Raw genomic sequence first — 14,566 nt, 5'->3', positions numbered from 1 at the left:
AAAAGATTGAACATTTGACTTTTAAACTGATAAAATTTGTTAAATTCAACGAAAACACGGTAAATAATTGTATGTTCGGAATCTCTTTTCCATAATACGTTTAATTTTTTCTCTGTCAAAGAACGCTGTTTGTGACACGTTACGATAATTCTAGTGGTTCCATCTGACGGTTGGATTTGTAATCCGGTATGCCGACATACAGTTACGTGCAGGTTGGATGTTTACGCGTAAAAAATAAAAAATTTTCGTATTGTGTCAATTAGAAAGAAAAATATAATAATTGTATAAGATTACAAATTTTTAATTCAATAATGGAAATATGTTACTTATTTAAATGCAACGTTTACAAGATATGTCTTTGCAAAAAATTCATGGAATTATACTTGTACATATATAGTACAAATATGACGTAATCGTAATTTCCTTAAGATTAACAGCGTTTTCATTAAAATCATTATGCGTTACTAATAACAAAGCTTACAAGGAAACCGTCGGATTGCCCCTCACCGATTTCGCTGGACTTTAGATGTGTTGCGGAGCACAAAAAATATTAAATCCAATATTTCCTTGTTAGATCGTAAAACATTATTTTGAAATTACATAAGTCTATCTACTAAAATCCACAATTCGATGAATACGCAAATATTGGCTGTGTTCAGTAGAAAAAGTAGCTTTGCAACTGTTGTAAAATTCTTGAATATGAATTGATTCGTACAATATATTTAGATTCAATGAGGAACTAACCCAGGCAGCACAGAATATTTATGATAAATATTTATTAATATTCATTGTTTGAAATATTATATAGATATTTTATACATATTTTATATAAAGTTTTCGAAATATTAAAATACATAGACTAAACATTTTATGTAATATTTATGATAAATATAAATAAATATTTCTAAAATATTTTTTACTTGAATTATAATGTCTCATTAAATATTTTCATAGCACTTACTACAACATTTACAATAAATATTTCATAATATTTTAATAAATGTTTATGATCTGTACAATCTAAGATGACAAAAATATTTAGAAAATATTTAAAATAAATCTTATAAATATTTATAAATATTTTATAAATATTGTGTGCTGTCTGGGAAGAGCAAGACCAATCGTATTAAAAAATTTTACAACAGTTGCAAAGCTACTTTTTCTGCTGAACGCAGCCATTGAATACGGTGCGAAGCGAGGAAATCATTTGTTTTGTAGAGCTGGAAAAAAGAGCGGCGTAGCCATTGCGACATTTATTGACCTTTCATACACTGGACGTATATACCGTATATACGTGATGGCGGCGTGCGGCGTGGCGATGAACCGTGACATAAATTACAATAATTCCGCGTCAGCCGCCGGCTCACGGCGTCCTGTAATTCGTTGCTTAATGATAGCGGCAGCCGTCGAAGCGATTCGCGTAATTTCGCGATACCGGTTCGTTCAAAACTCTAAACCGGTATTACGACAACGAATTGCCTTGAGAAAGAAATAGAGAGGGAGAAGGAAGAGAAGAAGATCCTAATCGATTTTAATAATGCGAATCGCTTCTTGTGTATTATTTATACAAATTGTGCAAATATAATGCGTCATATCTGCCGACGTCATTCATGAATCAAAATCTCCGTTTCACCTACAGTTGATTGTGTTAATAGAATTCAATTGGACACCGGATGAGCAGAGGTTGCGTGTCAATAAATCGCTATATAAGGAAAGGACGCTGCGATGACGGCTTATTAGCTAAGTGCAGTTTTTCTGCGTTAATGATCGTGGCTTCTGGCTCTTCTTCAGATACTATCAGCAGTATTACTGTAAGTCTCTAAAGTGAAGTTACGATCAATCCACGGATTTAAAAAACTGTTTTGTCGATTAAATTGTGTAATTAAAAATATTGTATATTTTTTAATTTTTGTTCTTGATGCAAATTTAAAAATTTGTTAAAGTTTATACATTTGTAGTTTAAAGTGTAATTTATGTTAAAAGTGTAATTTACATAATCTATAATTTATGTAAAATCTATCCGCTATCTACGTGATAATATTTTTCGCAATAATAAGTCTTTTTCAATGTTTCAAGTTACTTATATTGGCAATATTATTAAATTGACGATCAATTTAATTTGTGACGTTATTATTTTAGCATCAGTTAATGATTGCATCCCAAAACTGATAGTAAACGGAACGCAATCTGTATAAATAAAAAGTGTATTTATAATTTATATATAATTATTATTAAACATCAAGATCTAAGTTTTAATTATATTGGTCATTTCTTTACTTATTTGATTTATTTCCTGTAAACAATAGAAAATGAAGATACTATTGGTCGCTGTTGCATTGCTCATAGCCATCGAAATTGAAGCTCATTCGGAATGGTCGCCTTACCCTGGCTTTCAAGATCAAAGAGGAAACAATCCTGGCCGCGGATGGGGATATCCACAACGAATTGAGCAGCAAAACAATAAATTTACTGACATCGAATGGGTATGCCAAAACCCAAAGACAAACGACATGGTATGTACTTATACAAGAATCGCAACAATTTTGAAATCCTCAAATATAGATATTTTTGTAAAGAATCAATCTTTTATGTAATAGTAAAACTTTTCGAGTAATTATAATCATCTATATGTATATACCAGTAATAATTTTCCAAGATTAAAAAAATTTTTTCGCACAAATTTTAGTTGTCAACAAATTAAAGAGCGAAAAAATTTATATAGCATTTGTAATTTTTATGTCGCGATGTTCATTTTAACTTTAAAATATTTCGAAGGTCGATTCTCAAATGAGGTATTTAACGAATTGAATAAATTCGGTCGACTATTTTTTCGCTCTTTAATTTGTAGACGACTAAAATTTGTGCGAAAAAATTTTATATAAGTTATATAATACATGTTCTTATAAAATGCAAATATATAAGTTGAAATACATTTCGTGTTTTGTAGATGATTATTGCTTCCGACGACACACGACATACACCGCAACAAAATTCTGATAGGGAATCGTGGTGGCAGTGGCATAATGTTCCACCAGGGCACCAATGGCAGCATCATCAACATGGAAATCGTTGGAACAAACCAATCATTATCATTCAAGAAACTCCAAACACTGATAACAATTATACACCACTTCCGACAACACCGGAAACTCCTAATAACGTCGATGAACAAACGAATTCTCCGCCTTATCATGGTGGAGAAGGTTCTATCGATATTAGAGTCGGGCCAACAGAATAATCTATTTTTATACTTTTTATTTAATTAAATTGACATATATATAATGCATACTATGATATATATATATGTATATATATACAATTAAATAGTATGATTATTCAACTTTTCATGAATCTCTTAAATTGTTTCTTGTTCATTGTTTATGTTTAAATAATGTCATAATTATCGATTTTCTACAGAAGCTACGCTGTGTTATACATTAATTTTTAATGTTAAATAATTAATTAGTTGTTAAAAAAAGTCAATAAATATTAGAAAAATATAATATTAAGAGAGATAGCTTATTGTAATTAGTTCTTAACATGTAGATATAAGAAGAAACATTGTTTATACATATGTACATATATACTTTTTTATGTAGGTCACAGATTGTAACTTGAAAAATTTTGAATAATTATATTTAGATATCTATATATTATATGTTAAGTATGATAACGTTCCATTGTTTGCAATAAAAATTTTTTAACACGTTACTATGTATTATGCTTTAGTCCCGAAAAAACGCAGGTGGTAGTAGACTGTAGCACAGATTTTTTGCATAACACATAATTAATAAAAAAATTCAAATAAAAAAATCAACCAATTAGAATTCATCATTTCCTTTCTTTTCATAAAATAGAAAACTTAGATTGGTTGATTTTTTTATGCTTTATCATGCGTTATGTAAAGGTGCTCTGGCCTTAATCGACTATGATTGCAAGTCTGGTCGACTTGTAATCAACAGGGTTGGGCATGTGTTAAACATAATGTAACATATATGGTTTTTATTCGGTTTTTATATATATAATACCATGTATTATACGTACTTTTTGTAGGTTTTATACATATTATACGTATTATACAAACTATTATACACACGTAAGTAAATGTAAGAAACTATCGCAGTTCTAAATTGCCCAACTCTAATCAGTATTGTCGGTAGTATGATATATAGGCTTTAGGGAGACTCACGCCTTCAGAAACCAGAAAGAGCAGAAAAGCAGAAGCCAATTATAGAACTCACACTGATAGTAGACATTCTTCTATTTTCTTTCCAACTCGAGTCTTGATTGGCTTCTATTTTCCTGCTTTCTGCTTTCTTGTCAAGGTGTGAACTGTCCTTTAAGCTTTTACTGTATGGCACTGAAAATCTATAGGTTACGTTACGTGTATTATACATTTTCAGCACTGACAGTGAATTTGGAACACAGCCTATATCTGTGTTTCGGGAGAACGCAGTATATATTATTCTAAATCTAAATATAATAGAAGACGATCCTTTATAGTTTACAAGTTTACACTTTATTATTTCCATTGTAAACGGCTCTTTAAGTACTGATGCTTGTATTTTTACACGATTGTAGACATTGCAAAATTTGCATATTTGCAGTGCATTGCCAGTGATTGCCAGTATTGGATCAGTATTGGATGTATTTTCTGTCTCTGGTGTTGGGTCACAAGTAGTGCTGAACAGTGTTAGTTTATCTCAGTTTATCCGCGAATGCGAAAATATGGCAAGTTCGTCACGGTAAGCTTCACGAAAAATGAATATTACTTTCGAATGTTGATTATCGAAAAGGTAACAATCGTCACGAATCACGTTTAATATTTATCTTATTATCGCAACTAAAGTAAGGTTAAGATTGCATATAATTATATAGTTTTATTTACTATTTAGAGAACACTTCATTAATTAGGAATAAATTAATCGTCACAGGGTTAATCCGTGATACAAATATAACCTTAACAGTTAAATCAAAATTAACGATCGTAAAATTATGTTAAGCTTCGATATAATGTTAACAATTAGAAATAAAAGAATGAACGATTTATTTGTCTGTTGACATTGGCAGAAACATATTATAGATTTGTTTAAACATAAGATTTATCTAAGTAATGCCAAATGTACGAATTCATCGTAACAGTAAAATATTTATTCTTACAGGAATGCTACAAACAAGGTTTGTTGTTACGCACATCCAGATGCTCCACTTATAGAAGATTATAGGGCAGGAGATCAGATTTGTTCAGAATGTGGATTAGTTGTGGGGGACAGGTAAAACAGTCACAGATACAAGTATAAAGATAGATCTTCAATAAATTTTACACATTCATACATTTTTTATGTCTTAATAGAGTGATAGATGTAGGTTCAGAATGGAGGACGTTCAGCAATGAAAAATCAGGAGTGGATCCATCACGTGTTGGTGGTCCAGAGAATCCACTCCTCAACAGTGCAGACTTGTCTACAATGATAGGACCAGGAACAGGAGCCGCGTCTTTTGATGGCTTTGGTACCGCCAAGTATCAAAATCGACGTACAGTTAGTACTCAATTTCTTATTACTTTATATAATAAAGTCATTGCTGAAAAAAAAATTTTTTTTAGATGAGTAGTTCTGATAGAACTCTACTTAATGCGTTTCGCGAGATTAATGGTATGGCAGATCGTATTAATTTACCGAAAACTATTGTGGACAGAGCCAATACGTTGTTCAAGCAAGTGCACGATGGCAAAAATCTGAAAGGTCGTGCAAACGATGCAATTGCTTCTGCATGTTTGTACATTGCCTGTCGACAGGAAGGGGTGCCACGTACATTTAAAGAGATTTGTGCAGTCAGCAAGATAAGCAAGAAAGAAATTGGTCGATGCTTTAAGTTGATTCTCAAAGCTCTTGAAACAAGTGTGGATCTTATTACCACTGGTGATTTCATGTCTCGATTCTGTTCCAATCTTGGCCTTCCCAATATGGTACAAAGAGCCGCCACACATATTGCTAGGAAAGCCGTGGAAATTGACATTGTACCTGGAAGATCGCCCATCTCTGTCGCCGCTGCGGCAATTTATATGGCATCACAGGTATGCAAAATTATGGCGACACTACATTCTATAATTAAACAGGCACTATTTTATTTTTATGTATTTTTACCTTACACAGGCGTCGGAGGACAAGAGGTCACAGAAGGAGATTGGAGACACCGCTGGTGTTGCAGATGTCACAATCCGACAATCCTACAAATTGATGTACCCGCATGCAAGCCAGCTCTTCCCGGAAGATTTCCGATTTGCCACACCGATCGATCAGTTACCACAAATGTAAAGCCAAGAAAAAGCTTTACTTTCTTCTTCCGAAATATATTGACCGTTTTAAATAAATATCTGTTTTCCATCACAAGCATAATCGAACACGTATAATTCAATATTTTATTTTTATCGGCAGGGTACATTCCTGAATAATTTATACGATTCAATATTCTTTGCTTTACTGCAAGTATATAGTGGTATGTTAACATTTTTCTTTTTCTCTTTTTATTTTATTTTATTCTGATTGTATTTTTCGAAGACATGGTGCTTAGGTGAAATATATTTAACATTCATATTCCATTATATTTTATACTTTATAAAAATTGCATCATGTAATTTATACTTCTTCTACGTAACGTACAACTCAACTTTCCGTTATTTCCTTCTGTTTGTAAGTTTATAATTTGTAACACGAGGAGAAGCCCTTTCAATTTTGCACAGTTGTAACTGATAAAACAATTTTTTTTCAATTGCACTATTAGAAAACAACAATTCTTCTAAGAGGGCCTTATGTTATTTGAAATACATGCGTATATATAAGATATATATATATATATATATATATATATGTATATATATATACATATAAGTTTATAGTTGAGATATAATTGTATAATTAATAATAGTTATATATTAATTATATAAATATACAATTTTCTATAAATTGTACAATTTTTTATGTATATATAATTGATATATGAACTTAATTAATATTTATAACACCTATATTAACATAAAAGTTTAGAAAAGATATTAAGGGAATCTATACAAAAGAAGGGAACATGAACCTATGTATACGTATATATGATGATGTGCTAAATTCTACATTTTCTACAAAATTCTTATATCTCTTTGATAAACTTGGTAATATTATTGATGATCCGAAGTTAATTTTTGGAGAAACGCAATTGTAAGTTCTACGAAATGAAATATTGTACAATAAAAATAAGGTTGTATAAAATTTGTTCTGTGATATTTGAAAAATGAAAGAAGGAGTAACACTACTGTAACTGTCTATAATTCCCCAATTTATATCCAATGCGCGATTTTTTAACATAAACTTTTAACATATTAAAGTATATCAACTGATTATGTGTTGCATTACGTATTAATCTCTTTGTTTTTAAGACAATAATAAGTTTAAATTTGGATTATTGGCTTTCAAGATACTATTTTTTTATTGATAAGCAATTTTTTAATAAAATAATTCTAGGAATTAGATTCGATTTTTATTATTCCTCCAACAGGCATTTCTTTTCGATTAATAGAAATTCTTTATGAAAATATTTTGCGATTTTGCAAAGCTGTTCTAATGCCGATAGATAAAACGCAAATATACACAATACATTTCCTTGACACATGAACTGTATTTTCTTGCTGCAGGAAATTATAAATGTATAGTACAAAAAATGTAACTGGAGACGGATTTTCATTTTCTATATATATCTTTTTTTGTTCCTCCTTTTTTTTCCTCTTAAATTCTATTTCAAAGCATAACTGGAATGATAGTTTTACATGTGATTTCCTCTGCACCAAAATTTTACTCGGGAAATCCGTTGCATGCTTATTTTAATATCTGAATAAGAACTTGTTTACGCGCTTTTTGTCCTCCATGTGACATACTTGACTAAAATGACTTTCATGTAGTCACGTGACCTGGCAAGTATGAGCTATGGTGCGTTCCGTATCGCGCATGATGTGCATGATGCATCCATTGTCTTTGTTTAACATTTGGTGAGCAACAAGGATAAACGACGCATTATGCACATTATGCGAGAAACGGAACGCACCCCTAGAGGGACAGAGAAGTGCGAGGGGAAACTGGGGACTGGGGAGACTTTTGTTTACGTTTTAGAGGGAAGGAAGTGACTATTGGAATAAAGAAAAATTTAGAATAAAGAAGTCTTGTGTACAAAATAATTGAATCTGACACGATTAAATTATAATAATAGGAGGGAACCTGCAAAAGAGAAAAATTGTAATAAAGAATTCATGTTCCAAAATAAATAAAAAATCTTTTAATTTAAGTGGACTGGTAAGTTTTTCGGCTGTATTTTTTTCATTTATATCAATACAGATATATTATATATCTCCAAGAGAGAAGAGACTTAATTGAGAAAAGTTAACCTTAATCTCAGAATAAAAATCTTTTTGGTTAATAAGAACAAATACAAAAAAATTAAGTTCATAAATCTAAAGTATTTAATTTATACAAGTATCTAATGCTGCTCTAGCAAAGTATATATAGAATTTTATATTGTTGAATAACAATTTTTCGTTTTGTAGCTCATTATTATAAAATGAATATAACGCCTCCTATCAAACCACCACGAGGGATCAAACCAACAAAAGAAACGGCAAGTAAATCTTATAATTATGGAAAACTTCTCTTATTTTGAATTATATCAGAATAAGATGTCATGTGTCTTGCATGACTTATAGAGTGGTTTGCTGATCTCAGTCATTCGTGCTTTATCAGCGAGTGAAACAAATGAACAACGTGAGATTGAGAAAGCTAAGTTGGAAAAGGAATACAAACGAAGTGATCAACGACTGGAAGAATTGGTTTCATTACATGACCAAGATCTCATGGAAGTTATGCAGGTATATATGAACATGTATATTTGAATTTAATAAGAAAGTTGGAACTTATTGTATGTATATATTGTGTTATATATTTTTTTAGATATTCAGTGAACTATCTGAAAAAGTTACATCAGCACGAGAAAAGATTCATGCAGTAAAGGAGAATCTGAATGCCTGTAAACAATTATTGAGATGTAAACGAGAGGAGTTATTGAATTTATGGCTGGAAGGAATAGAACATAAACAAGTCTTACATCTTCTAAAAGATGTGTAAGTTATATTTACATATCACTGCGTTGATAGAAAAGTGATACATTAAAATTAGCAACTTTTCAGTAGATTATTAAGAAATTCTGAATATACATATATTTGATCAAGAGATATCTGTATATCGATACGTATTTGAGATTTTAAAAATGTGTTTTCAATTGTTAATTGAATATAAATTAATTTTTTTAGGACTTCAGATTCATATGGACGTATGATAACAGGTTTAACTGAGCCTGAGCTATTACCATCCAATATATCACATGATACTTCTAATTATAAATTTATAGTTTCTCACATAACATTAAATAAATGTAGAATCATAAAATAATTTTTAAGTACAAGTTTTTATGTTACGTAAATTAAAATAAAAGAAATTGTATGTACACATTACATTATAGTTAATAAAGTTATAATTCATATTTCCTTCCACGTTATTCAACAGCAAAATATATTTGAGAATTAAAATTTTCGCTTGAAGTTTATTAATTCATGTAAAACTAAAATTTTAAAAGTTTTTAAATTATAATTTTTGAAATTTTAAATGTTTCTTATTTTATAATTTTCCTAATATATTTAATTTTCTTAATATTCTCCTAATAGTATGTAAATTTTTAAGAATTTAAATATTTACGTTTTACAGAAATATTTGCCTTATTTCATAAATCCTTAAACTTCTTGGAATTTCAGTTAATGTTTTATTTTATTATATTTTTTTGATGTGTGTGTGTGTGATGCATGTTTTAAGAAATTAAATTTTCGCGGTTTACAAAATCGATTAAATAATTAATTAGCTACTGTCAATAAAGTCATCAGCTTCTTTACCGACCGATTAGAAAAATATTTAAACAATTAAAAATTTAGAATCGCCAAAAATTTAAATAATCTAAAAAATTTAATAAATATTAAGAAAACAATATCTGTTATAATATACTTAATAATTACTGAATATCGTAAATGTACAATTTACAATATTTTAAAATTGCAAAAATTATCATTATATTATTCATAAATAATAATACATATGATCCGACACAGCCATAATGTATGAATATTTAGATATGACGCTGATGTGTATCTAATTATAGTGTAACTTAACATGTGAAATGAAATATCCAACATTCAAGTTCAACACATACGAAGTATCAATGCTATAGAAAGGTGGCGTTTCTGTTATTTTCGTAAATTGCGAATCAGCTGATAACGTATAACACGAATGTCTAAAGGACGATCACGAATATACATATGACTCTGAGTGATTCCGACCATTCCAACTTCTTCTGTGTTCATGAGCGGTACATTTGGCAGGACGCGTGTCCTTCAACAAACAGTTTTTTAATTATTTCGTTTTCTTTATATATCGGATGATTAATTATTTTGTACAAAAAGATACGTGTAATTGATATAGCACGATTAATACAGACGTGATATTCAACAAGTTTAATCAATTTAATAAAAATGACCAGCCAAAAAACAGTACCGAACGGTGTAAAGTTCCTCATTGGTGGGACATCTGGGTTTGTGTGCTTTTTTTTATGTTTACTCTGGACATGTGACATCTCAGAAAATATGTTTACGTTGTTTGATAATTATAAGAGAATTTCCTAATCATTGAGCTAGAGTTCAAAGATCAAGATTACGTACGTTTTATCAAAATTACTTCTTGCAAATTACATAACTGACATTGTTAGTAATTGAAAATAGAAGAAAAAAGATGAATTTAAATTTTTCAAGATGATGCAATCTGTTTGTATATATTAATGTATATATCTTATTAGCATACTATAAATAGAGGTGTAACCCTGGATAAATTAATATAGCTTCTCTTATAACCAATGGCGCCATTAAAATCTTAATTTTTAATAATTTATAGAAAATTGTACAAAAAATAATATAATCTATATTATATTAAACTTTACATGTTATTTCAATTATTTTATAAATTAACTGATTTTATTTAATTTTTAGAAAATAAAAATATAAATTAATGTGGTTTAATCTTCTTTAAATTTATACAATAATAAAATTTTATCAAAATATGTCCTGATTATTAACTTTTATTAAATATTAACTCTTATATGTATTATAAAATTTAATTGCTTAGACTAAAGTTGTAATTTCATCACAATTGCGTGCAATGCATTAAGACAGTACAGTCTGTGATAATTACATGAAAACATTCATTAGTTAGCTCGTTTGAGTGCCAAAGCAAATCTATTGTACTAATTGTGAGAAAAATTTATTGTATTTGGATTGTAGAAAAAGCAGAATAAAGAAAAGAAAAAGAAAGAGATAGAATTATCTGATAAATTATCTGTTAAAAATTACCTAATAAATTTGGAATTTATATTTTTATCTAAGAGATAATCGATAAAGGACATATATATATATATTTAATTACAGTATGGCAGCAACATGTTTTGTACAACCATTGGATTTAATAAAAAATCGCATGCAATTAAGTGGCACAAAAACATCGACGTTAAGTGTTACATCATCAATTCTGAAAAATGAAGGCGTTTTAGCATTATACTCAGGCTTATCTGCCGGTTTAATGCGACAGGCTACATATACCACTACTAGACTTGGTATATATACTTGGCTTATGGAAGTTTCTTCGTAAGTTAACTTTGTATATAAGATTTTACAATTATATAAGAATTGAAGTAAATTTATATCAAGTATATTGGCTTGATTTAGAAAAGAAACGCAACCAAGTTTCATTGTAAAAGCAGTACTTGGTATGGCGGCTGGTTGTGTCGGAGCATTTGTAGGTACACCCGCTGAAGTAGCTTTAATTAGGATGACAGCAGATGGAAGATTACCTATTGGTACATTTTTAATTTTTTCCATACAATAAGATTATTACTTTGTATATGTTACTAGTTTAGTATACATATCCACGTACAAATTATAGAATTTAAACATTTTAAATGCAGCTGATAGACGCAATTACAAAAATGTGTTCGATGCATTATTCCGTATAATTAGAGAGGAAGGTCTCTTTACGTTATGGCGTGGCGCCATTCCTACTATGGGACGAGCTATGGTTGTAAACGCAGCACAATTGGCATCATACTCTCAGGCAAAACAAGCATTGCTAGATACAGGTTTGTAGACACATTGCATCATTATTAGATTCTTTAAAGTTATATAAATGACACTACAATGGTTACATTTGTTTTATATCGTATTCTTTTTTTCTTTTAAAATAGGGTATTTTGAGGAAAATATAGTATTACATTTTGCAAGTTCCATGATTTCTGGTTTAGTTACCACTGCCGCCTCTATGCCTGTAGATATAGCTAAAACAAGGTATTACGCGATAAGTTCATGATATCGTTTGAAATTCAATTAACATGTGATTCTTAACATGTGATTCACATGTTTAATGATCTTTTTTTCAGAATTCAAAACATGAAAACAATAAATGGCAAACCAGAATTTACAGGCGCAATTGATGTCCTGACCAAAGTTATAAGGAACGAAGGATTGTTTGCATTGTGGAAAGGATTCTTCCCATATTACGCACGTCTAGGGCCTCATACAGTCTTAACATTCATTTTTCTTGAGCAAATGACTGCTGGTTATAAAACATACTTGGCATAATAATTGCAATTGTACGCGATTGCAAAAAGTTATCAATGATTTAAGGCTTCAAAATCTTGTTTCCTTTTTGCTTTACCAATGCTTTCGTATATTTTCAAAAGCATTATTTTAATAATAAACCCATTTTCTAGCATATATACTGTAGAATATTACGCACACAATTGCAATATCATTTTGTATAAATATATATAGAATTCATAATTTGTCATGTAATACAGATTTTTATAGCGGCTTTTATGAAATTTGTCGGTTCTAAAATTGTTAATTTCTGAAAAGTATATCTTCATATTTTAATTGAAGAATGGCACAAACATAAATTTCCATCTCAGTGTAAGTATATATAGTTTATGCATTTTTTATTTTCTGCCATATGAAATTATATATATGCGATGTATTAAGATATTTTGCTATTGTTTTGTAGACAGAGGAAGATATATATTATATTCTGTGAATATGTATGAATACAGAGTTCGTCTGGTACGAACTTAGTCTTGTATAGGCATGCCATTTGATTCAGCCATTTAGTTGTTATTTTCAATGTTATTTTATATAAAATTTGTTTTAATGGATGTATATTTTGGATATATAAATTATAATGAGAGCCGGTATTGTTACTAGAGATATGAAAGTTGGACAAATATACTAAAATAGTGTGCATTAAAGTGTATTCAAAGTAATGTGTTTAAATGTATTAAATATATATAAATGCAAAAAAAAATCGTACAATAACATTGTATCAATAATATTGTACTAAAATAACAAAGATTTAGCAATAAAAACTATATTTTGATTGTTTACTACGTTTTATTTCTAACAAGGAAAGCTCGGCGAGTGTAAAATAAAAAAAAATCTGAAACACACACACTGTGCATGAATTTGGAATAGATGGACCTAATCACGAAAAAAATTATTTTAGCTGCTGAAATTTGGTTTTAGAGGTGCAACGTTCTTTTGAATAAAATCGATTTTTACATTTATAAGCGAATCTCGGAAACAATTGGAAATGCGAAACAATGTTAAATTTTTCAAAATACCCCTACCATTAATCCCTTTTTCTTAAATAAAAAATTTTTTATACAAGTGTTTTCAGCTTATTTCTCAAAAACATGTTTACGGAACACAACTTTATCATATGGTTAAATTAGCATAAAAAAACTGTTTAGTTACAAAAATATTTGAAAATTAGGTCCTAGGTATTCTAAATTCATGCAAAGATTTCAGATTTTTTGAATTTACATTTGCTGAACTTCCTTTGTAAGATAAAACAAAGTATTTTATCAACGAAACTTTAACGATTAAAAATAAGACAATTTAATATAAAAAAAATTTTTTAATTTTAAAATTACATTTCAACATAATTATGTTTATCTGGCGCGAGAATGATTATTTTCCAGTAATTATCGCGTGATCAAAATTTATACGAACTCAGAATTGTGAAATCTACAGTTTCGCCTTATTGTACCTTGAACTTAATTTCTTTATTACGTTATAAATTTTTGCGACGAAAATTGTTGACAAAACGATAATGCGATAGTGCAACAAGTGTCATGAAATCGACGCTGGAGCTCAAGGACTTTGACTTAATTTGCATATACATATAAAACGGAGCAAATGTGACGGTCAAATATTGATTTAAAAAATGCCGGATATAATTTTAAGTACCTCGTCATGTTGCAGCGTGACTAGCGAGACAGATGACGGAAGCCTTGCACCAAAGCATAGAGAATGGACTGCGCGATCCGTACTAAGTAGTGTATCAAATGTGGTCGACAATAATGAGAGAGAGGGACCGTGGGAGACGGC

The 14,566-nt window shown here is 29.6% G+C and overlaps 4 protein-coding genes across 6 annotated transcripts; all 4 read left to right on the top strand.

The window, feature by feature from the left end:
* Positions 1 to 1,716: 1,716 nt before the first annotated feature.
* LOC108761258 (uncharacterized) lies at positions 1,717 to 3,275 on the top strand. Of its 2 annotated transcripts, none has more exons than XM_018507689.1 (3): positions 1,717 to 1,811; positions 2,307 to 2,513; positions 2,948 to 3,275. In XM_018507689.1, the coding sequence occupies exons 1-3, from the start codon at positions 1,764 to 1,766 to the stop codon at positions 3,236 to 3,238; spliced, it is 546 nt and encodes a 181-aa protein (XP_018363191.1). In that variant the 5' UTR covers positions 1,717 to 1,763; the 3' UTR covers positions 3,239 to 3,275. The 2 variants fall into 2 exon arrangements, with proteins under 2 accessions (XP_018363191.1, XP_018363194.1); XM_018507692.1 differs by having other exon boundaries at positions 1,759 to 1,819.
* A 1,193-nt stretch (positions 3,276 to 4,468) lies between these two features.
* Positions 4,469 to 6,431, top strand: TfIIB (transcription factor IIB). The gene is made up of 5 exons (XM_018507678.1): positions 4,469 to 4,745; positions 5,163 to 5,273; positions 5,354 to 5,540; positions 5,606 to 6,076; positions 6,156 to 6,431. The coding sequence occupies exons 1-5, from the start codon at positions 4,729 to 4,731 to the stop codon at positions 6,315 to 6,317; spliced, it is 948 nt and encodes a 315-aa protein (XP_018363180.1). The 5' UTR covers positions 4,469 to 4,728; the 3' UTR covers positions 6,318 to 6,431.
* Positions 6,432 to 8,303: 1,872 nt separating this feature from the next.
* On the top strand, positions 8,304 to 9,827 carry Sec8 (exocyst complex component secretory 8). The gene is made up of 6 exons (XM_018506975.1): positions 8,304 to 8,336; positions 8,588 to 8,658; positions 8,744 to 8,905; positions 8,988 to 9,157; positions 9,347 to 9,443; positions 9,798 to 9,827. The coding sequence occupies exons 2-6, from the start codon at positions 8,602 to 8,604 to the stop codon at positions 9,825 to 9,827; spliced, it is 516 nt and encodes a 171-aa protein (XP_018362477.1). The 5' UTR covers positions 8,304 to 8,336; positions 8,588 to 8,601.
* Positions 9,828 to 10,374: 547 nt separating this feature from the next.
* LOC108761183 (mitochondrial 2-oxoglutarate/malate carrier protein) lies at positions 10,375 to 12,775 on the top strand. 2 transcript variants are annotated; one of them, XM_018507589.1, is made up of 6 exons: positions 10,375 to 10,671; positions 11,558 to 11,773; positions 11,855 to 11,985; positions 12,094 to 12,264; positions 12,370 to 12,469; positions 12,562 to 12,775. In XM_018507589.1, exons 1-6 carry the CDS (start codon positions 10,613 to 10,615, stop codon positions 12,761 to 12,763), a joined length of 879 nt encoding a protein of 292 aa, XP_018363091.1. In that variant the 5' UTR covers positions 10,375 to 10,612; the 3' UTR covers positions 12,764 to 12,775. The 2 variants fall into 2 exon arrangements, with proteins under 2 accessions (XP_018363091.1, XP_018363097.1); XM_018507595.1 differs by lacking the exon at positions 10,375 to 10,671 and adding an exon at positions 10,885 to 10,900.
* Positions 12,776 to 14,566: the final 1,791 nt, after the last annotated feature.

Source organism: Trachymyrmex cornetzi, unplaced genomic scaffold, assembly GCF_001594075.2.
Source record: "Trachymyrmex cornetzi isolate Tcor2-1 unplaced genomic scaffold, Tcor1.1 scaffold109, whole genome shotgun sequence".
Lineage (NCBI taxonomy): Eukaryota > Metazoa > Arthropoda > Insecta > Hymenoptera > Formicidae > Trachymyrmex > Trachymyrmex cornetzi.
Note: the sequence above shows the minus strand (reverse complement) of the source record. Positions and strands in the feature narration are given on the sequence as shown.